This window comes from Bombina bombina, chromosome 8 (assembly GCF_027579735.1).
Source record: "Bombina bombina isolate aBomBom1 chromosome 8, aBomBom1.pri, whole genome shotgun sequence".
Taxonomy (NCBI): domain Eukaryota; kingdom Metazoa; phylum Chordata; class Amphibia; order Anura; family Bombinatoridae; genus Bombina; species Bombina bombina.
In genome coordinates, this window is record NC_069506.1 from 203,112,999 (window position 1) to 203,135,628 (window position 22,630).

Consider the following 22,630-nt stretch of genomic DNA (forward strand, 5'->3'; position numbering starts at 1 on the left):
ATAATTAAAAAAAAAAAAAATCTATATAAAATGGTGAATTTAGCAAAATAATATTGTCATTCCACATGAGAGTCTGCATAAAACAGCATAAGTGACCATCTTTTTCTTTGCCAAGCTCCCTTGGGACAGATATCCAAGCTAGTACAGTATTGGGTTCTGATATATTGTATCCTTTTTGTTTTCAAAATGGTTTCCTTTGTGTGTATCTTTTTTTGTTATTATTCCTTTTTCATATAAATGCACTGTGACCCTTTTTTAATCATAACAAATGTTCCCTTATTAAAACCCGTTTGGGACAAGAGCAAGTTTCCAATGTAAACATTTGAAGAAAACAGGAAATCACATGATCATTGATGCCATCACATCAAAGCTGGGATCAGATCAAGAGGGACCGTCTACGATGCTAGGCACGTCCCCCAGTCGGATTTTACAATTCCTAAAGGCAGAAGGGAGTAGAATGCGGATTTTTTTTTTAGAATGTTTCATGCCATTTTAACAGCTTTAAAGCCCAGCACTTTTAGGATGGCATGGAACATCCTAAAGGCGTCTAGGGATTAAGTTTTGCATTTGTCTAATATTTGAACAATGTTACCGAAGAGACTGGTAATAACCGTAATGTGTTTTTAGATTGATTTTTGCCTAAATAGGTTTTGGGATTTATAATCTGTCAGGCTTTTTCCTTAGGATTTTACATATAACAAGCTTAAGGTGGTGGCAGCATTTTTTTTCTGGGTCTAGTACAGACTAGAGTGTTAACCCTTGCAGCCACTAATCTAAGCTACATGCTTGCCTGGAGAGGCTAGACTGCGATTGATTGAGGTCAGTTAACCCTTTCTGTGACAGACTGGTGCAGGGTTGGTTAAACCTGGTACATCACAGATATCAAGCAAACAAAGTAACATTTTTTTTCTTCTTCAAAGACAGTCAAGTGTGTTAAAAATTACATGATATCTGACTCATACAAAATTAAACTTTTGGCTTCCCTATTCTTATACAGAAATATACTAAAAATGTCTGTTCTATCGTTGTCCCTCAATGATCAACATTGAATATGTCTTCAATAACAACTAGTGCAGAATAGGACTTTGAAAAAGACAAGTTTATGTATTTCCCAAAACTAAAAAAAAAAAAAAAAAAAAATATTGAAATAGAGTAAACTGTAAAGAAAAAGAAAAAATTTAAAAGATGCCAACCTTTTCTTTCTGTTTTTCTTAACTCCAATAATCTCTGTGGTTCCAGGATATGCCCAATGGTGACAGTAAAAGTCTGAATAAGTACCAGGACACATCCTGTCCAAATCATGTCCAATACCTGCCAAAGAAGAAGATACAATTAGTTGAACACTTCCTGTAAAAAATTAAAAGCTCTGAACTCACCCTTACGGCACATACCATTATGGCAAAGAAATAATAATTTATTTATTTATTTTTCCCCACTAGAAATTATTATACAGTTTTCTACATCCTTTTATCATTATCAAAAACGTGCACAATCTTTTTATATGCAAACTTTCTAGAGCCCCAGCTCCTACTGAGTTCACAGTATATACGTACATGCATTTTTGTGATGGGCTGATGGTTGTTACATGATATGCATTCAAAGAATAACCTGTAGATGTATTTTTTAAAAAGTTTCATTAGCTGTTTAAAACTTTACACTTATTTTGTCAATATTTAGCGTCTATAAAACAATGGGAGCTGCCATGTTGTAACTTAGGTTACCTTCTCTGCTGTGGGCCAATTAGGGACAGTTATATAAATAGGTCACTAAAGTGTGCAGCCAATGGCTGTGTGGAATGAAACAGTGTTCTGCACTTCTATTTCTAACAGGAAATGATAATCTCACAATTTCAGAATGGAAGCAGGAAAATTGGACAAAATAAATAATGAAAGTTTATTGCAGGATTTGTTTTATTTATATGATTTATCATTTAATATTACAACCTCAGTGTTTAATGTCCCTTTAATATAACTGTGTTGGTTAAAGGGACAGTCAAGTCCAAAAGAAACTTTCATGTTTCAAATAGGGCATGTAATTTGAAACACCTTTCCAATTTACTTGTATCACCAATTTTGCTTTGTTCTCTTGGTATTCTTAGTTGAAAGGTAAACCTAGGAAGGCTCATATGATAATTTCTAAGCCCTTGAAGGCCTCCTCTAATCACATGCTTTGTATTTGCTTTTCACAACAGGGGAGAGCTAGTTCAGGTAAACCATATAGATAACATTGTGAGCACGCCCGAGGATTGTGGCAGACACTGCACTAATTGGCTAAAATGAAAGTCAATAGATAATGATAAAATGTCATGTGATCAGGGGGCTGTCAAAAGATGCTTAGATACAAGGTAATCACAGAGCTAAAAAGTATATTAATATAACCGTGATGGCTGTACAAAACTGGGAAATGGGTAATAAAGGGATTATCTATCTTTTAAAACAACAACATTTCTGGTGTGGACTGTCCCTTTAAGCAAAACTGCAGGGGGGGTTAATGGGTAATACAAATGTATTATCTATCTTTTAAAACAATAACAATTCTGGTGTAGACTGTCCCTTTAAATTGGCAAATTAAAAACAGTTCAAATAAATTAATACAAAATGCAAATAACAAAACATGACATAATAGAAGTAAATTGGAAATGTGTTTCAAATTGTATGCTCTATATCAGTGGTCTCAAAGTACTGGCCCCAGGGTCAAATGCAGCCCTCAAGATAGTTTGATCTGGCCTTCCCTTGTTTAATATGTAAACCATTTCTTTGATATTTCAATTTTTTTAGGGTTCTAAGGAGGTGCAACTAGTTGATATTTTATATAGGTACTCCCAAGACAAATATAAAGAAAAAGCATCCAGTGTAGACTCCTATCACACACTGCGTTGGGTAAATATCACTTTTTACGTCGCTATGCAGTTCCAAAATGGTCACTTCACTTGGTATCCACAAGATAAATATACAACTGTGTATGTCTATTGTGGGCTACATCTCCCACTATTAACTACTACTTGGATAAATGTCACTTCCATTTCCTAGTATATCCAGTTTCGGAGCACTTACTCAGTGCAGGCAGCCTCCATGCGAGAAAAACACTTGGCCAGTGGACCCCAGATACCTTGAGTTTGATACCCCTGCTCTATTTATTAATCAGGAAAGAAACATTTTGGGTTTCATGTCCCTTTAAATATGACTAATGATACATTGTTGTACACATTACTCATAAAACATGAATGACAGTGTTGTCCTGAAGGACACTATTCCACCCCAGATCACGGTGACCCCCCAAACTCTATGCAGCTATTAGACCGGCCACCATAAATACACAGTCCATATGTTGAGGGGAAAAAAACAAAAAACAGGGCCCTGTTTTTTTCCTTCAACATAGACTGTTTATTTATATTGTGGTTACATTTGGCCAAGCACACATTGTATAACAAATTGTATTGAATGTATTGTTTTCGAATGTATCAGTCTTAGTAAACCTTTAGATTGCTTTTTCTTCTGCTATCATACAGCATATGTTTTTGCCTTTCTAAATAGTCATTTTTACTACTTGTAATAGTGGCCAATACAGCATTTGGCTTGTAATAGATATAGACACCTCTGTCTTTTTATATTATTCAATAATATTTTTATTCACAGTCAATATTTGACATTTTCAGTTTTATTTAATTTTTTATTTTATTTATGTCCTTAGGGGCACAGTGGCTTTTTATATATATATATATATATATATATATATATATATATATATATATATATATATATATATATATATATATATATATATATATATATATATATTTTTTTTTTAATTATACTTTTGTTTCCTATTTATGTGCAAACTCTTAGGGGAGAGTTTATAACCACTGCTATAAAGGTTTCATGTCCCTTTAACTAATATTTACCTATTTATTTTACGTATTAAATGTAATGTGTTGAATTATTCTAGATGATTTCTACCTAACAAAAAAAAAAAAAAAAGAAGAGGTTACCAAAAACTATTATAGAGCCACAAAGGTTTGGTGTGACTCACTGAAAAAAAACAAAAAACAAAAAACAAAAAAAAAGTTTAAATTTAATTTAAAAGCTCAAAAAAAAAAAAAAAAAAAAAACACAAGCACACACACTTTATTAAAAATTAAACTAATCCCCTACTGCTCCTTAGACAGTTAGGGAGGATATGTTTCACGAGAACACACTAATTTTATGGCCCTGATTGTATTTTTATAATCATTTTTATTGTTGCCAATAACATGATACAATACACAAGAACAACTACAAAAAAACAACACTAACATTTATTGCATTGATAAGCCTGTGTATCCCTTTTGTGTGGCTTATAGAATTCCATAAAGTATTACTAGACTCCTGATGAATTTATAGTCTTGTTTCCTCTCCCACCTAGATATACAACAGAAATGCATAAAGTCTGTGTGCTTTTTATTTTATGATGGCATTTTGATTTTTTAATATTAAAACAAGAAAAAAAAGAGCTCACTTTCCATGGGGGGGGGGGGGGAAGATCAGGAAACATTAAATAGCATGTATGAGTTTTTTTGTTTTTTTAAATAAAAACAAACTTAAAGTCTTTCCTTTGCGGGGGGTTGAACACAGACCTGGGGCATCGCTAGTGTTAAAATTGCATTTTCTAATTATTTAAAGTGTGTAATGTTTTTATTATTATGGTCCTTTAAAAGGGACAGTCTAGTCAAAATTAAACTTTCATGATTCAGATAGGAAATGCAATTTTAAACAACTTTCAAATTCACTTTTATCATCAAATTTGCTTTGTTGTCTTTGTATTCTTTGTTGAAAGCTAAACCTAGGCAGTTTCATATGCTAATTTCTAAAACCTTGAAGACGGCCTCTTATTTCAATGCATTTGGTAGTTTTTCACAGCTAGAGGGTGTAAATTCATATGCGCCATACAGATAACATTGTGACCACGCCCGTGGATTTACAAGTGAAAGGGCCCTGATTGGCTAAATGCAAGTCTGTCAAAAGAACTGAAATAAGGGGGCAGTCTGCAAAGGCTTAGATACAAGGTAATCACAGAGGTAAAAAGGATATTAATATAACCGTGTTGGTTATGCAAAAAACAGGGGAAAGGGTAATAAAGGGATTATCTACCTTTTTATACAATAACAATTCTGGAGTAGACTGTCCCTTTAAAAAGGGACAGTTCAACCAAAAAATGTCTTCCCTTTAAATTATTCCCAATCATCAATTTTACCTGCTAGAGTGTATTAAATTGTTTTTAAAAAGTAGCGCCTTTACTCCTATTTAAGCATTTGAAAAAGCCAATTTAGCCTGTGTTATAGCCACCTGTACTGAAAGTTTCGATACTGGAATATACGCTATTGACAAGCCTAAGTAAACACAGCCAGCAGAAGAAGTTAGAATCTCAGTGGGGTGTAGGATTGTTAAGTAATAAAATGATAATTTTTCATTGTTCCCTCTATGTATTGAGCTTTGGTGTTCCAGACAAATATAAAATAAGGAAGCAAGTGTGTGTACACAAAGTGATAACATAATGAGATCTGATATTACCTATAAGTTCAACCCATTGTAATAGGCTGTGGTTTCAAAGCACAAAACCAGCTACTTCATATACACAAATAAACCTGAAAATGCAATTTCTCAAATATTTTATACTCTGCAGCTAGTATAACAAGTTATTTAAAATACATTAACGGAAAAACAAATTTTACAGTGTACTGCCCCTTTAAGTTTCCACAAAGCTCAAAGGTTAGAAATGGAAGAAACATGTGGGCTATATGGAGTCCTCTTTTACTATGCATATTTCTCAGAAAAGTGACAGATAATTATTATTCATAATTATAAAGAAGAAAGTTGCTTTCCACAAGATTTTGGAGTGTGTTTATGGGAATTTGTGTCCATTCAGCCAAAACAACATTTGTGATATTAGGTACTGATATTGGCCAAGAAGGCTTGGCCTACAATCAGCATTCCAATTTATCCCAAAGCTTTTCAATGGGACTGAGGTCAGGACTTTACAAAGACCACTCAAGTTCTTACACATAAAAAAAAATCTTCACGGACCTCATTTTGTACATAGGGGCAGAGTCAAACTGAAACAGAAAAGGACCTTTGCCAAATGTTTGCCACAAAGTAGGAATTGTAATGGTCTAAAATGTCTTTGTATCTTGTAGCATTAAGATGACCCTTAATTTCAATGAAGGGGTCTAGCCCAAACACTAAAAAATAGCCCCAGACCATTATCCCTCCTCCACCAAATTTTCCAGTAGGCACTATGCATTCTGGTAGGTAACATTCCCCTGGCATCCGCCACACCCAGATTCTTCCATCAAACTGCCAGATAGTGAAGTGTAATTCATCATTCCAGAGAACACATTTCCAATGTTCCAGAGTCTAGTGGCGGTGTGCCTTACACCACTTCAGCTGACATTTGGCATTGGGCTTGTTGATGTGAGGTTTGTGTACAGCTGCTTGGCTATAGAAACCCATTTCATGAAGCTCCTGACGCACAGTTCTTGTGTTGATGCTGCTTTCAGCGGCACTTTGGAACTCTGCAGTGAGTGATGCAACAGATAAGTGAATTTTATACACTCCACTCTTAAACACTCAGCAACACTGTGGGTTTGCATGGTCTACCAATTTGTCCTGGAAGCTTCCACTTCAGAATAATAGCACTTACAGTTGACCAGGGCAGAAATGTCAAAATTGACATGTGGCAAAGGTGCCATGTTTAAAGTCACTGAGCTCATCAGTACGACCAGTGTTTATCTATGGCGATTTCGTGGCTATGTGCTGGATTTTATGTAGCTTAGAATAATTTTGCTGGTTTTTGTTTAATGTATAGCCAAGTAGTGAGGTGTAAAAAGGAGTAAAAAAAAAAAAAAAAAAAAAACATACAAAAAGGAGGAACTGGAAAAAATAATGTGCTTTTATACAAACAAAAATCATAACCACCAACAAATAGGGTTGGTCTCATGGACTCATGGACTCTTGCCACTATGAAAGAAATGAATTTATCAGGCAAGTTCTTACATAAATTATGTTTTCTTTCATGTAAGTGGCAAGAGTCCATGAGCTAGTGACGTGTGGGATATAATACCCAAGATGTGGAAATCCACACAGAGTCACTAGAGATGGAGGGATAAAATAAAAATAGCTATTTCCGCTGAAAAATTAAATCCAAATAATTAAGTTTTCTTAAATTTTTTTATAAAAATCAAATCATAAGCAAAAGGAATCAAACCGATACAGATGCCTGAAGACGTTTTCTACCAAAGACTGCTTCTGAAGAAGCAAATAAATCAAAATGGTAAAATTTAGTAAATGTATGCAAAGAAGACCAAGTTGCTGCTTTGCAAATCTGATCAACTGAAGCTTCGTTCTTGAAAGAACAAGAAGTGGCAACTGGCCTAGTAGAATGAGCTGTAATTCTCTGAGGCGGAGACTGCCCCGCCTCCAAATAAGCCTTGTGAATTAAAAGTTTCAACGAAGATGCCAAAGAAATGGCAGAGGCTTTCTGACCTTTCCTATAACCAGAGAAAAACATAATTTATGTAAGAACTTACCTGATAAATTCATTTCTTTCTTATTAGCAAGAGTCCATGAGCTAGTGACGTATGGGATATACATTCCTACCAGGAGGGGCAAAGTTTCCCAAACCTCAAAATGCCTACAAATACACCCCTCACCACACCCACAAATCAGTTTAACGAATAGCCAAGAAGTGGGGTGATAAGAAAAAAGTGTGAAAGCATATAAAATAAGGAATTGGAATAATTGTGCTTTATACAAAAAAATCATAACCACCACAAAAAAAGGGCGGGCCTCATGGACTCTTGCTAATATGAAAGAAATGAATTTATCAGGTAAGTTCTTACATAAATTATGTTTTCTTTCATGTAATTAGCAAGAGTCCATGAGCTAGTGACGTATGGGATAATGACTACCCAAGATGTGGATCTTTCCACGCAAGAGCCACTAGAGAGGGAGGGATAAAAATAAAGACAGCCAATTCCTGCTGAAAATAATCCACACCCAAAATAAAGTTTAATGAAAAACATAAACAGAAGATTCAAACTGAAACCGCTGCCTGAAGTACTTTTCTACCAAAAACTGCTTCAGAAGAAGAAAATACATCAAAATGGTAGAATTTAGTAAAAGTATGCAAAGAGGACCAAGATGCTGCTTTGCAAATCTGATCAACCGAAGCTTCATTCCTAAACGCCCAGGAAGTAGAAACTGACCTAGTAGAATGAGCTGTAATCCTTTGAGGCGGAGTTTTACCCGACTCGACATAGGCATGATGAATTAAAGATTTCAACCAAGATGCCAAAGAAATGGCAGAAGCTTTCTGGCCTTTTCTAGAACCGGAAAAGATAACAAATAGACTAGAAGTCTTTCGGAAAGACTTAGTAGCTTCAACATAATATTTCAAAGCTCTAACAACATCCAAAGAATGCAACGATTTCTCCTTAGAATTCTTAGGATTAGGACATAATGAGGGAACCACAATTTCTCTACTAATGTTGTTGGAATTCACAACCTTAGCTAAAAATTCAAAAGAAGTTCGCAACACCGCCTTATCCTGATGAAAAATCAGAAAAGGAGACTCACAAAAAAGAGCAGATAATTCAGAGACTCTTCTGGCAGAAGAGATCGCCAAAAGGAACAAAACTTTCCAAGAAAGTAATTTAATGTCCAATGAATGCATGGGTTCAAAAGGAGGAGCTTGAAGAGCCCCCAGAACCAAATTTAAACTCCAAGGAGGAGAAATTGACTTAATGACAGGTTTTATACGAACCAAAGCTTGTACAAAACAATGAATATCAGGAAGATTAGCAATCTTTCTGTGAAAAAGAACAGAAAGAGCAGAGATTTGTCCTTTCAAAGAACTTGCGGATAAACCTTTATCTAAACCATCCTGAAGAAACTGTAAAATTCTCGGAATTCTAAAAGAATGCCAAGAAAAATGATGAGAAAGACACCAAGAAATATAAGTCTTCCAGACTCTATAATATATCTCTCTAGATACAGATTTACGAGCCTGTAACATAGTATTAATCACAGAGTCAGAGAAACCTCTTTGACTAAGAATCAAGCGTTCAATCTCCATACCTTTAAATTTAAGGATTTGAGATCCTGATGGAAAAAAGGACCTTGCGACAGAAGGTCTGGTCTTAGCGGAAGAGTCCACGGATGGCAAGAGGCCATCCGGACAAGATCCGCATACCAAAACCTGTGAGGCCATGCCGGAGCTACCAGCAGAACAAACGAGCATTCCTTCAGAATCTTGGAGATTACTCTTGGAAGAAGAACTAGAGGCGGAAAGATATAGGCAGGATGATACTTCCAAGGAAGTGATAATGCATCCACTGCTTCCGCCTGAGGATCCCGGGATCTGGACAGATACCTGGGAAGTTTCTTGTTTAGATGAGACGCCATCAGATCTATTTCTGGAAGCTCCCACATTTAAACAATCTGAAGAAATACCTCTGGGTGAAGAGACCATTCGCCCGGATGCAACGTTTGGCGACAGATAATCCGCTTCCCAATTGTCTATACCTGGGATATGAACCGCAGAGATTAGACAGGAGCTGGATTCCGCCCAAACCAGAATTCGAGATACTTCTATCATAGCCAGAGGACTGAGTCCCTCCTTGATGATTGATGTATGCCACAGTTGTGACATTGTCTGTCTGAAAACAAATGAACGATTCTCTCTTCAGAAGAGGCCAAGACTGAAGAGCTCTGAAAATTGCACGGAGTTCCAAAATATTGATCGGTAATCTCACGTCCTGAGATTCCCAAACTCCTTGTGCCGTCAGAGAACCCCACACAGCTCCCCAACCTGTAAGACTTGCATCTGTTGAAATTACAGTCCAGGTCGGAAGAACAAAAGAAGCCCCCTGAATTAAACGATGGTGATCTGTCCACCACGTTAGAGAGTGTCGTACAATCGGTTTTAACGATATTAATTGAGATATCTTTGTGTAATCCCTGCACCATTGGTTCAGCATACAGAGCTGAAGAGGTCGCATGTGAAAACGAGCAAAGGGGATCGCGTCCGATGCAGCAGTCATAAGACCTAGAATTTCCATGCATAAGGCTACCGAAGGGAATGATTGTGACTGAAGGTTTCGACAAGCTGAAATTAATTTTAGACGTCTCTTGTCTGTTAAAGACAGAGTCATGGACACTGAATCTATCTGGAAACCCAGAAAGGTTACCCTTGTCTGAGGAATCAATGAACTTTTTAGTGAATTGATCCTCCAACCATGATCTTGAAGAAACAACACAAGTCGATTCGTATGAGATTCTGCTAAATGTAAAGACTGAGCAAGTACCAAGATATCGTCCAAATAAGGAAATACCACAATACCCTGTTCTCTGATTACAGACAGAAGGGCACCGAGAACCTTTGTAAAAATTCTTGGAGCTGTAGCTAGGCCAAACGGCAGGGCCACAAACTGGTAATGCTTGTCCAGAAAAGAGAATCTCAGGAACTGATAATGATCTGGATGAATCTGAATATGCAGATATGCATCCTGTAAATCTATTGTGGACATATAATGCCCTTGCTGAACAAAAGGCAAGATAGTCCTTACAGTTACCATTTTGAACGTTGGTATCCTTACATAACGATTCAATATTTTTAGATCCAGAACTGGTCTGAAGGAATTCTCCTTCTTTGGTACAATGAAGAGATTCGAATAAAACCCCAGCCCCTTTTCCAGAACTGGAACTGGCATAATTACTCCAGCTAACGCTAGATCTGAAACACATTTCAGAAATGCTTGAGCTTTCACTGGATTTACTGGGACACGGGAAAGAAAAAATCTCTTTGCAGGAGGTCTTATCTTGAAACCAATTCTGTACCCTTCTGAAACAATGTTCTGAATCCAAAGATTGTGAACAGAATTGATCCAAATTTCTTTGAAAAAATGTAACCTGCCCCCTACCAGCTGAGCTGGAATGAGGGCACGCACCTTCATGTGGACTCAGAGGCTGGCTTTGCTTTTCTAGAAGGCTTGGATTTATTCCAGACTGGAGATGGTTTCCAAACTGAAACTGCTCCTGAGGATGAAGGATCAGGTTTTTGTTCTTTGTTGAAACGAAAGGAACGAAAACGATTATTAGCCCTGTTTTAACCCTTAGATTTTTTATCCTGTGGTAAAAAAGTTCCTTTCCCACCAGTAACAGTTGAGATAATAGAATCCAACTGAGAACCAAATCATTTGTTACCCTGGAAAGAAACGGAAAGTAGAGTTGATTTAGAGGACATATCAGCATTCCAAGTTTTAAGCCATAAAGCTCTTCTAGCTAAAATAGCTAGAGACATAAACCTGACATCAACTCTGATAATATCAAAAATGGCATCACAGATAAAATTATTAGCATGTTGAAGAAGAAGAATAATATGAGAATCATGATCTGTTACTTGTTGCGCTAAAGTTTCCAACCAAAAAGTTGAAGCTGCAGCAACATCAGCCAATGATATAGCAGGTCTAAGAAGATTACCTGAACACAGATAAGCTTTTCTTAGAAAGGATTCAATTTTCCTATCTAAAGGATCTTTAAACGAAGTACCATCTGACGTAGGAATAGTAGTACGTTTAGCAAGGGTAGAAATAGCCCCATCAACTTTAGGGATTTTGTCCCAAAATTCTAATCTGTCAGACGGCACAGGATATAATTGCTTAAAACGTTTAGAAGGAGTAAATGAATTACCCAAATTATTCCATTCTCTGGAAATTACTTCAGAAATAGCACCAGGAACAGGAAAAAACTTCTGGAATAACCACAGGAGATTTAAAGACCTTATCTAAACGTTTAGATTTAGTATCAAGAGGACCAGAATCCTCAATTTCTAATGCAATTAGGACTTCTTTAAGTAAAGAACGAATAAATTCCATTTTAAATAAATATGAAGATTTATCAGCATCAACCTCTGAGACAGAATCCTCTGAACCAGAAGAGTCATTAGAATCAGAATGATGTTCATTTAAAAATTCATCTGTATAAAGAGAAGTTTTAAAAGATTTTTTATGTTTACTAGAAGGAGGAATAACAGACATAGCCTTCTTGATGGATTCAGAAACAAAATCTCTTATGTTATCAGGAACATTCTGAACATTAGATGTTGATGGAACTGCAACAGGTAATGGTACATTACTAAAGGAAATATTATCTGCATTAACAAGTTTGTCATGACAATTAATACAAACAACAGCTGGAGGAACAGCTACCAAAAGTTTACAGCAGATACACTTAGCTTTGGTAGTTCCAGCACCAGACAACATTTTCCTGAAGTATCTTCTGACTCAGATGCAACGTGAGACATCTTGCAATATGTAAGAGAAAAAACAACATGTAAAGCAAAATTGATCAAATTCCTTAAATGACAGTTTCAGGAATGGGAAAAAATGCCAAGGAACAAGCTTCTAGCAACCAGAAGCAAAGAAAAATTAGACTTAAATAATGTGGAGACAAAGGCGACGCCCATATTTTTTTAGCGCCAAATAAGACGCCCACATTATTTGGCACCTAAATGCTTTTGGCGCCAAAATGACGCCACGCCCGGAATGCCGACATTTTTGGCACAAAAGAATGTAAAAAAATGACGTAACTTCCGGCGACACGTATGACGCCGGAAACAGAAATATTTTTTGCGCCAAAAAAATCCGCGCCAAAAATGACGCAATAAAATGAAGCATTTTCAGCCCCCGCGAGCCTAACAGCCCACAGGGAAAAAAGTCAAATTTTTAAGGTAAGAAAAATAATTGATTCAAGTGCATTATCCCAAATATGAAACTGACTGTCTGAAAATAAGGAATGTTGAACATCCTGAGTCAAGGCAAATAAATGTTTGAATACATATATTTAGAACTTTATTAAAAAAGTGCCCAACCATAGCTTAGAGTGTCACAGAAAATAAGACTTACTTACCCCAGGACACTCATCTACATGTTTGTAGAAAGCCAAACCAGTACTGAAACGAAAATCAGCAGAGGTAATGGTATATAAGAGTATATCGTCGATCTGAAAAGGGAGGTAAGAGATGAATCTCTACGACCGATAAGAGAGAACCTATGAAATAGACCCCGTAGAAGGAGATCACTGCATTCAAATAGGCAATACTCTCCTCACATCCCTCTGACATTCACTGCACGCTGAGAGGAAAACCGGGCTCCAACCTGCTGCGGAGCGCATATCAACGTAGAATCTAGCACAAACTTACTTCACCACCTCCATAGGAGGCAAAGTTTGTAAAACTGATTTGTGGGTGTGGTGAGGGGTGTATTTGTAGGCATTTTGAGGTTTGGGAAACTTTGCCCCTCCTGGTAGGAATGTATATTTTCATACGTCACTAGCTCATGGACTCTTGCTAATTACATGAAAGAAATAACAAATTTTCTTTCTGAAATCCTTAGTAGCCTTAACATAATATTTCAAAGCTCTTACCAAATCCAAAGACTGTAGAGATCTCTTAAGAGAATGCTTAGGATTAGGACACAAGGAAGGAACAACAATTTCCTTACTAATGTTGTTAGAATTCACAACTTTAGGCAAAAATGTAAACAAAGTCCGTAAAACAGCTTTATCTTGATGGAAAATCGGATAAGGAGACTCACAAGAGAGAGCGGACAACTCAATCTCTTCTAGCAGAAGAGATAGCCGAAAGAAATAACATATTCCAAGAAAGTAGTTTAAAACCAAAAATTGAGACTCCAAGGAGGAGAAATAGACTTAACAGGTTTGATATGAACCAAAGCCTGAACAAAAAACTGAATATCAGGAAGTTTAGCAATCTTTCTATGAAATAAGACAGAAAGAGAAGAGATTTGTCCCTTCAAAGTATTTGCAGACAAACCCTTATCCAAACCATCCTGAAGAAACTGTAAAATCCTAGGAATTCTAAAAGAATGCCAAGAAAAATTATGAGTGGAACACCATGAAATATAGGTTTTCCAAACCTGATAATAAATCTTCCTTGAAACAGACTTACGAGACTGTAACAGTGTTAATCACTGAGTCAGAGAAACCTCTATGACTAAGAACTAAGCGTTCAATTTCAATACTTTCAAATTTAGATATCCTGATGGAAAAAACGACCCTTGAAACAGAAGGTCTGGCCTTAAAGGGACAGTCAAGTATAAATTAAACTTTCATTATTCAGATAGGACTTTTAATTTTAATTGACTTTCCAATTTACTTTTATCATCAAATTTGCTTTTTTCTCTTGGTATTCTTAGTTTAAACTAAACATAGGTAGGCTCATATGCTAATTTCTAAGCCTTTGAGGGCTGCCTCTTAAATCTCTTTTCAACACAAAGAGACAGAAAGTACACGTGGGCTATATAGATAACACTGTATTCAGGCACAGAAAGTTATTTAAGATCTAGCCCAATACAATGCTAAATTTAAGACAATAGATAATAAACAGTCACAATCATGTGATCAGGGGGCTGGAAGAAGGTTCCTAGATACAAGGTAATCACAAAGGTAAAAAGTACATTAATATAACTGTGTTGGTTATGCAAAACTGGGGAATGAGTAATAAAGGGATTATCTATCTTTTAAAACAATAACAATTCTATGGTTGACTGTCCCTTTAAAAGGAAGTTGCCAAGGCTGGCAGCTGAACATCCAGACAAGATCCGCATACCAAAACCTGTGAGGCCATGCTGGGTGCTATCAAAAACACATGAGATTTTTCCATTATGATCTTGCAGATCACCCTTGGAAGAATAACTAGAGGTGGAAAGATGTAAGCAGGTTGATAAAACCAAGGAACTTCTAAAGCATCCACCATCTCTGCCTGAGAATCATTGGATCTGGAAAGATATCTGGGAAGTTTCTTGTTCAAACGGGAGGCCATCAGATCTATTTCTGGAAGACCCCACAATCTGATGAAACACATCCCCCGGATGCAAAGTCGGACGACTGAGACAATACGCTTCCCAATTGTCTACACCTGTAATATGAATCACAGAAATTAGACAAGAGTTGGACTCCGCCCAAGAAAGTATCCAAGATACTTCTTTCATTGCTAAAGAGCTGCGGAGTCCCTCCCTGATGACTGACATATGCCACAGTTGTGATATTGTCTTGTCTAAAAATGAATTTAAAGTTCTCTCTTTAATAGAGGCCAAGCCTAAAAAGAGCTCTGAAAATAGCATGGAGTACTAAAATATTAATTGGTAACCTTGCCTCTTGAGGTTTCCAAACCCCTTGTGCTGTCAGAGTCCCCCAGACAGCTCCCCAACCTGTAAGACGTGCATCCATGGAGATCACAGTCCAGGAGGGACAAACAAGAGAGGCCCCTCGAACAATTTGGTATAAGTATATCAATTGTGATATCTGAATATAATCCCTGCACCATTTATTCAGCATGCAAAGCTACAGAGGTCTCATATGAAAACGAGCAAAGGGGATCACGTCTGATGCTGCAGTCATAAGACCTAAAACTTCCATGCACATAGCCACTGAAGAGAATGATCGAGACTGAAGGTTTAGACAAGCTAAAACCAATTTCATTTGCCTCGTCTGTTAGATTCAGTGTCCATGACTCTGTCTTTATCTGGAAACCTAAAAAAATTGACCCTTGTTTGAAGAATCTAGAAACTCTTTTGTAAATTGATCCTCCATCCATGCCTTTGAAGAAACCACACTAGTTGTTTCGTGTGAGATTCTGCTAAATGAAAAGACTGAGCTAGTACCAAGATATTGTCCAAATAAGGAAACACTGCAATACCCTGCTCTCTGATTACAGATAGAAGGGCACCAAGAACCTTCGAAAAGATTCTTCGAGCTGTCACTAGGCCAAATGGAAGAGTGACACATTGGTAATGCTTGTCTAGAAAAGAGAATCTCAGAACCCGATAATGGCCTGGATGAATTGGAATATGAAGATAAGCTTCCTGTACGTCTATTGTGGACATAAAATGCCCTTGCTGAACAAAAGGCAGAATAGTCCTTATAGTTACCATCTTGAAAGTTGGGACTCTTACAAAACGATTTAAAAACTTCAGATCCAGAACTAGTCTTTAAGAATTCTTTCTTTTGGACAATGAAAAGATTTGAATAAAACCCCAAACCCTGTTCCTGGGGAGGAACTGGTACAATCACCCCTGAAGGCTCTAAATCTGAAACACATTTCAGAAAAGCCTGAGCCTTTACAAAAGTTTTTTGGAACATGATAAAGAAAGAATGTTCCCATGGGAGGTCTTACTCTGAAACCTATTAGATACCCTTGAGACACAATATTCTGAATCCACTGATTCTGAACAGAACCTGTCCAAATTTCCTGAAATAATTTCAATCTGTCCCCCACCAGCTGAACTGGATTGAGGGCCGTACCTTCATGCAGTCTTGGGGGCTGGATTTGGTTTTTTATAAGGCTTGGTCTTATTCCAATTTGAAGATGGTCTCCTATTGGAACCAGAGGTCTTAGGGGACTACTCATTTAGCTTCAGTGATAGTGGAAATAATAGAATCAAATTGAGAACCAAACACATTGTTACCCTGGAAAGATAGACAGTAATCTAGATTTAGACACCATGTCAGCATTCCAAGATTAAAGCCATAAAGCTCTTCTATGTAAAATAGCTAAAGACATAGATTTAACATTGATCTTAATAATGTCAAATATAGCATCACAAATTAAATTATTAGCATGTTGAAGCAGGAGAACCAAGTATTACGCCATAAAAAAAAAACTGCATTTTGCGTCCTTGCGAGCCTAGTTTGCCCGCAATTTTTTTTTAAGTCAAATTGAAAGAACTGGAACCCCGAGTAAGAAAAAAATTAAAATAATCTTCCCAAACATAATTTCTATACTGAAACTGATAGTCTGCAAAAAGGAAAAATACATAGACCTGACTCATGGCAAATATAAGCAAACACATATTTAAAACTTTACAATATAATATAAAGCACCCAACATCGCTGAGAGTGTCTTTAAAAAAAAAAAGAAAAAAAGATACATACTTACCAGAAGACACCCATTCACATATAGCAGACAGCCAAACCAGTACTGAAAAATATCAGCAAAGGTAATGGTCTAGGAGTATAATGTCGATCTAAAAAGGGAGGCAGGGGATGAATCCCTGCGACCGATTACAGAGAGCCTTTGAATAGATTTGCCATGGGTGAAACTATAAAATCAATAGTCAATTACTCCCCACACATCCCTCTGACAAACACTGTACTCAGAGGAATTGGGCTTCAGAATGCTTAGAAGCGCATATCACAGAAGATATCAAACACCACCTCCATAGGAGGCAAAGTTTGTAAAAACGAAGGTATGAGTGTGGTGGGAGGTGTATTTATAGGCATTATGAGGTTTGGGAAACTTTGCCCCCTCCTGGTAGAAATGTATATCACATACGTCACTAGCTCATGGACTCTTGCCCCTTACATGAAAGAAATAGTGTGTAGCTGTGAATTTTTTTTATTATTTTATTTTTTTACAGACTCCTAAATTTACAATGGATTCAGGAAAGCAGCTGATAAGAGTTCATTGTATTCAAGGATACTGGAGGAACACCTTTTTAGATGGGCTGGATTCTATTAGGTTTATTTTTTCTGCTACATTGTTTACTTAGCTTTTATAAAGCTAATACTGCAGATGTTTGTTTTCTGCTCAGTGGTGCTCAGAAACCTAAAAAAAAACCTTAGAGGGCCGGCTGCTTATAAACTTGGAAGAAACAGTGACGCCTATATGATACAGGATACATGCATTACAATTAAGTCACTTACAGATCTGGGAAGGGTTAAGTTACCATAGAAACTCAAATCACTTTATGGTACCTGTTTGAACATTAACCATTCATCTTACTGGGCGGATTTCTCCACGTTACCGTTCTTTTGCAACTTATAAAATGGTGCAGTACACACTAATGTTTACAAACTCAAACATGGGAGGGGTCGTTAAAAGGGCCATTATAGTAAAAAAAAATGACATGCTCGAATCCAATAGAACATGTCATTTTAAGACTATTGAGCCTACAGTACTGTGTGTTTAACCTCTGCAATGGGGCTAAACACACAGTAGCAATATCGCTTGGGACTTGAGGTGCACTGCTGGTTCTGAACGGAAAACTCTGCTGATCCATTCAACAGCGTTAGTTCCACATCTAAGTTCCACATCTAAGTCATGCGACAAGCGCTGCTGATTGGATCAGCAGCGCCTCACAAGTCCCAAGCGGCATTTCTGCTATGTTTTTAACCCTATTCCAGAGGTTAAACACACAGTACTACAGGGTTGATAATCTTCATATGGCATGCTCTGATTAGTTCATTTTTTTTTTTAACTTAATAACAGAATTTATGCTTACCTGATAAATTACTTTCTCCAACGGTGTGTCTGGTCCACGGCGTCATCCATAACTTGTGGGAATATTCTCTTACCCAACAGGAAATGGCAAAGAGCACAGCAAAAGCTGTCCATATAGTCCCTCCCAGGCTCCGCCCCCCCAGTCATTCGACCGACGGTTATGAGAAAAAAAAAAAGGAGAAACTATAGGGTGCCGTGGTGACTGTAGTGTATAGAGAAAGAAATTTTTCAAACCTGATTAAAAAACCAGGGCGGGCCGTGGACCGGACACACCGTTGGCGAAAGTAATTTATCAGGTAAGCATAAATTCTGTTTTCTCCAACATTGGTGTGTCCGGTCCACGGCGTCATCCATAACTTGTGGGAACCAATACCAAAGCTTTAGGACACGGTTGAAGGGAGGGAGCAAATCAGGTTACCTAAACAGAAGGAACCACGGCTTGCAAAACTTTTCTCCCAAAAATAGCCTCCGAAGAAGCAAAAGTGTGCAGAGAAGACCAAGTCGCTGCCTTACATATCTGATCAACAGAAGCCTCGTTCTTGAAGGCCCATGTGGAAGCCACAGCCCTAGTAGAGAGAGCTGTGATTCGTTCAGGAGGCTGCCGTCCGGCAGTCTCATAAGCCAATCGGATGATGCTTTTCAGCCAGAAAGAAAGAGAGGTAGCAGTAGCTTTTTGTCCTCTCCTCTTACCAGAATAAACGACAAACAAAGAAGAAGTTTGTCTGAAATCCTTTGTTGCTTCTAAATAGAACTTTAAAGCGCGGACTACATCTAAATTGTGTAACAAACGTTCCTTCTTTGAAACTGGATTCGGACACAAAGAAGAAGGAACAACTATTTCCTGGTTAATGTTCTTGTTGGAAACAACTTTTGGAAGAAAACCAGGCTTGGTACGCAAAACAACCTTATCTGAATGGAACACCAGATAGGGTGGGTCACACTGCAAAGCAGACAATTCAGAAACTCTTCTAGCAGAAGAAATAGCAACCAAAAACAAAACTTTCCAAGATAGTAACTTGATATCTATGGAAAGTAAGGGTTCAAACGGAACCCCTTGAAGAACTGAAAGAACTAAATTTAGACTCCAGGGAGGAGTCAAGGGTCTGTAAACAGGCTTGATTCTAACCAAAACCTGTACAAAAGCTTGTACATCTGGCACAGCTGCCAGTCGTTTGTGTAACAAGACAGATAAAGCAGAAATCTGTCCTTTTAGAGAACTCGCTGACAATCCCTTATCCAAACCTTCTTGGAGAAAGGAGAGGATCCTAGGAATTTTAATCTTACTCCAGGAGAATCCCTTGGATTCACACCAACAGATATATATTTTCCATAATGTATGGTAAATCTTTCTAGTCACAGGTTTTCTGGCTTGGACCAGAGTATCTATCACTGAATCTGAAAACCCACACTTGGATAAAATCAAACGTTCAATTTCCAAGCAGTCAGCTGCAGAGAAACTAGATTTGGATGTTCGAATGGACCTTGTACTAGAAGATCCTGTCTCAAAGGTAGCTTCCATGGTGGAGCAGATGACATATTCACCAGGTCTGCATACCAAGTCCTGCACGGCCACGCAGGAGCTATCAGAATCACCGAGGCCTTCTCCTGTTTGATCCTGGCTATAAGCCTGGGAAGGAGGGGGAACGGTGGAAACGCATAAGCTAGGTTGAATGACCAAGGCGCCACTAATGCATCCACTAGAGCCGCCTTGGGATCCCTGGATCTGGACCCGTAGCAAGGAACCTTGAAGTTCTGACGAGACGCCATCAGATCCATGTCTGGAATGCCCCATAATTGAGTCAACTGGGCAAACACCTCCGGGTGGAGTTCCCACTCCCTCGGATGGAAAGTCTGACGACTCAGATAATCCGCCTCCCAGTTGTCTACTCCTGGGATGTGGATTGCAGATAGGTGGCAGGAGTGATCCTCCGCCCATTTGATGATTTTGGACACCTCTCTCATCGCCAAGGAACTCCTTGTTCCCCCCTGATGGTTGATGTAAGCTACAGTCGTCATGTTGTCTGACTGGAATCTTATGAATCCGGCCTTCGCTAGTTGAGGCCAAGCCCGGAGAGCATTGAATTATCGCTCTCAGTTCCAGGATGTTTATCGGGAGAAGAGACTCTTCCCGAGACCATAGACCCTGAGCTTTCAGGGAGTCCCAGACCGCGCCCCAGCCTAATAGACTGGCATCGGTCGTGACAATGACCCACTCTGGTCTGCGGAAACTCATTCCCTGGGACAGGTTATCCTGGGTCAACCACCAACGGAGTGAGTCTCTGGTCATCTGGTCTACTTGAATCATTGGAGACAAGTCTGTATAGTCCTCATTCCACTACTGCAACCATCAACCCTACTACTTCCATGCACTGAGCTATGGAAGGCTGCAGAATAGAGTGAAGAACTTGACAAGCGTTTAGAAGCTTTGACTTTCTGACTTCTGTCAGGAAGATCTTCATTTCTAAAGAATCTATTATTGTTCCCAAAAAGGGAACTCTTGTCGACGGAGACAGGGAACTCTTTTCTACATTCACCTTCCACCCGTGAGATCTGAGAAAGGCTAGAACAATGTCTGTATGAGCCTTTGCTTTGGAAAGAGACGCTTGGATTAGAATGTCCTCCAGATAAGGTGCCACTGCAATACCCCTTGGTCTTAGGACCGCTAGAAGGGACCCGAGCACCTTTGTGAAAATCCTTGGAGCAGTGGCTAGCCCGAATGGGAGAGCCACGAACTGGTAATGTTTGTCCAGAAAGGCGAACCTTAGGAACTGATGATGATGATGATCTTTGTGGATAGGAATATGTAGGTATGCATCCTTTAAATCCACGGTAGTCATAAATTGACCCTCCTGGATTGTAGGTAAAATTGTTCGAATGGTTTCCATTTTGAACGATGGAACTCTGAGAAATTTGTTTAGAATTTTTAAATCCAGAATTGGTCTGAAAGTTCCCTCTTTTTTGGGAACTACAAACAGATTTGAGTAAAACCCCTGACCTTGTTCCACAGTTGGAACTGGGTGTATCACTCCCATCTTTAACAGGTCTTCTACACAATGTAAGAATGCCTGTCTCTTTATTTGGTTTGAAGATAAGTGAGACATGTGGAACCTTCCCTTTGGGGGTAGTTCCTTGAATTCTAGAAGATAACCCTGAGAGACTATTTCTAGTGCCCAGGGGTCCTGAACATCTCTTGCCCAAGCCTGAGCAAAGAGAGAGAGTCTGCCCCCTACTAGATCCGGTCCCGGATCGGGGGCTACCCCTTCATGCTGTTTTGGTAGCAGCAGCAGGCTTCTTGGCCTGTTTACCCTTGTTCCAGCCTTGCATTGGTTTCCAAGCTGGTTTAGTCTGGGAAGCGTTACCCTCTTGTCTAGAGGCTGCAGAGTTGGAAGCCGGTCCGTTCCTGAAATTGCGAAAGGAACGAAAATTGGACTTATTCTTAGCCTTGAAAGGCCTATCTTGTGGGAGGGCATGGCCCTTTCCCCCAGTGATGTCTGAAATAATCTCTTTCAATTCTGGCCCAAAAAGGGTCTTACCTTTCAAAGGGATATTAAGCAATTTTGTCTTGGAACATACATCCGCCGACCAAGACTTTAGCCAGAGCAATCTGCGCGCCACAATTGCAAACCCTGAATTTTTCGCCGCTAACCTCGCTAACTGCAAAGCGGCATCTAAAATAAAGGAATTAGCTAACTTAAGTGCGTGAATTCTGTCCATGACTTCTTCATACGGAGTCTCCCTACTGAGCGACTTTTCCAGTTCCTCGAACCAGAACCACGCCGCTGTAGTGACAGGAATAATGCACGAAATAGGTTGAAGGAGGTAACCTTGCTGTACAAAAATCTTTTTAAGCAAACCCTCCAATTTTTTATCCATAGGATCTTTGAAAGCACAATTGTCCTCAATAGGAATGGTCGTGCGCTTGGCTAGTGTAGAAACCGCACCCTCGACCTTAGGGACTGTTTGCCATAAGTCCTTCCTGGGGTCGACCATAGGGAACAATTTCTTAAATATAGGAGGGACAAAAAGGTATGCCTGGCTTCTCCCACTCCTTATTCACTATGTCCGCCACCCGTTTAGGTATCGGAAAAGCATCAGGGTGCACCGGGACCTCTAGGAACTTGTCCATCTTGCACAATTTTTCTGGGATGACCAGATTATTATTATTATTATTATTATTATTATCGGTTATTTGTAGAGCGCCAACAGATTCCGCAGCGCTAAGATTGTCACAATCATCCAGAGTAGATAGCACCTCCTAAAGTAATGCGCGGAGATGCTCTAATTTAAATTTAAATGT

The 22,630-nt window shown here is 38.5% G+C and overlaps 1 protein-coding gene across 1 annotated transcript in view; it reads right to left on the bottom strand.

Annotated features, from left to right (window-relative positions):
* PRRG2 (proline rich and Gla domain 2) overlaps window positions 1-22,630 on the bottom strand; it is a gene marked incomplete in the record, with an annotated part of 186,073 nt that overhangs the window by 132,908 nt on the left and 30,535 nt on the right. The window contains 1 exon segment of the mRNA XM_053690852.1: window positions 1,194-1,311. Coding sequence (XP_053546827.1) covers window positions 1,194-1,311 — 118 coding nt within the window.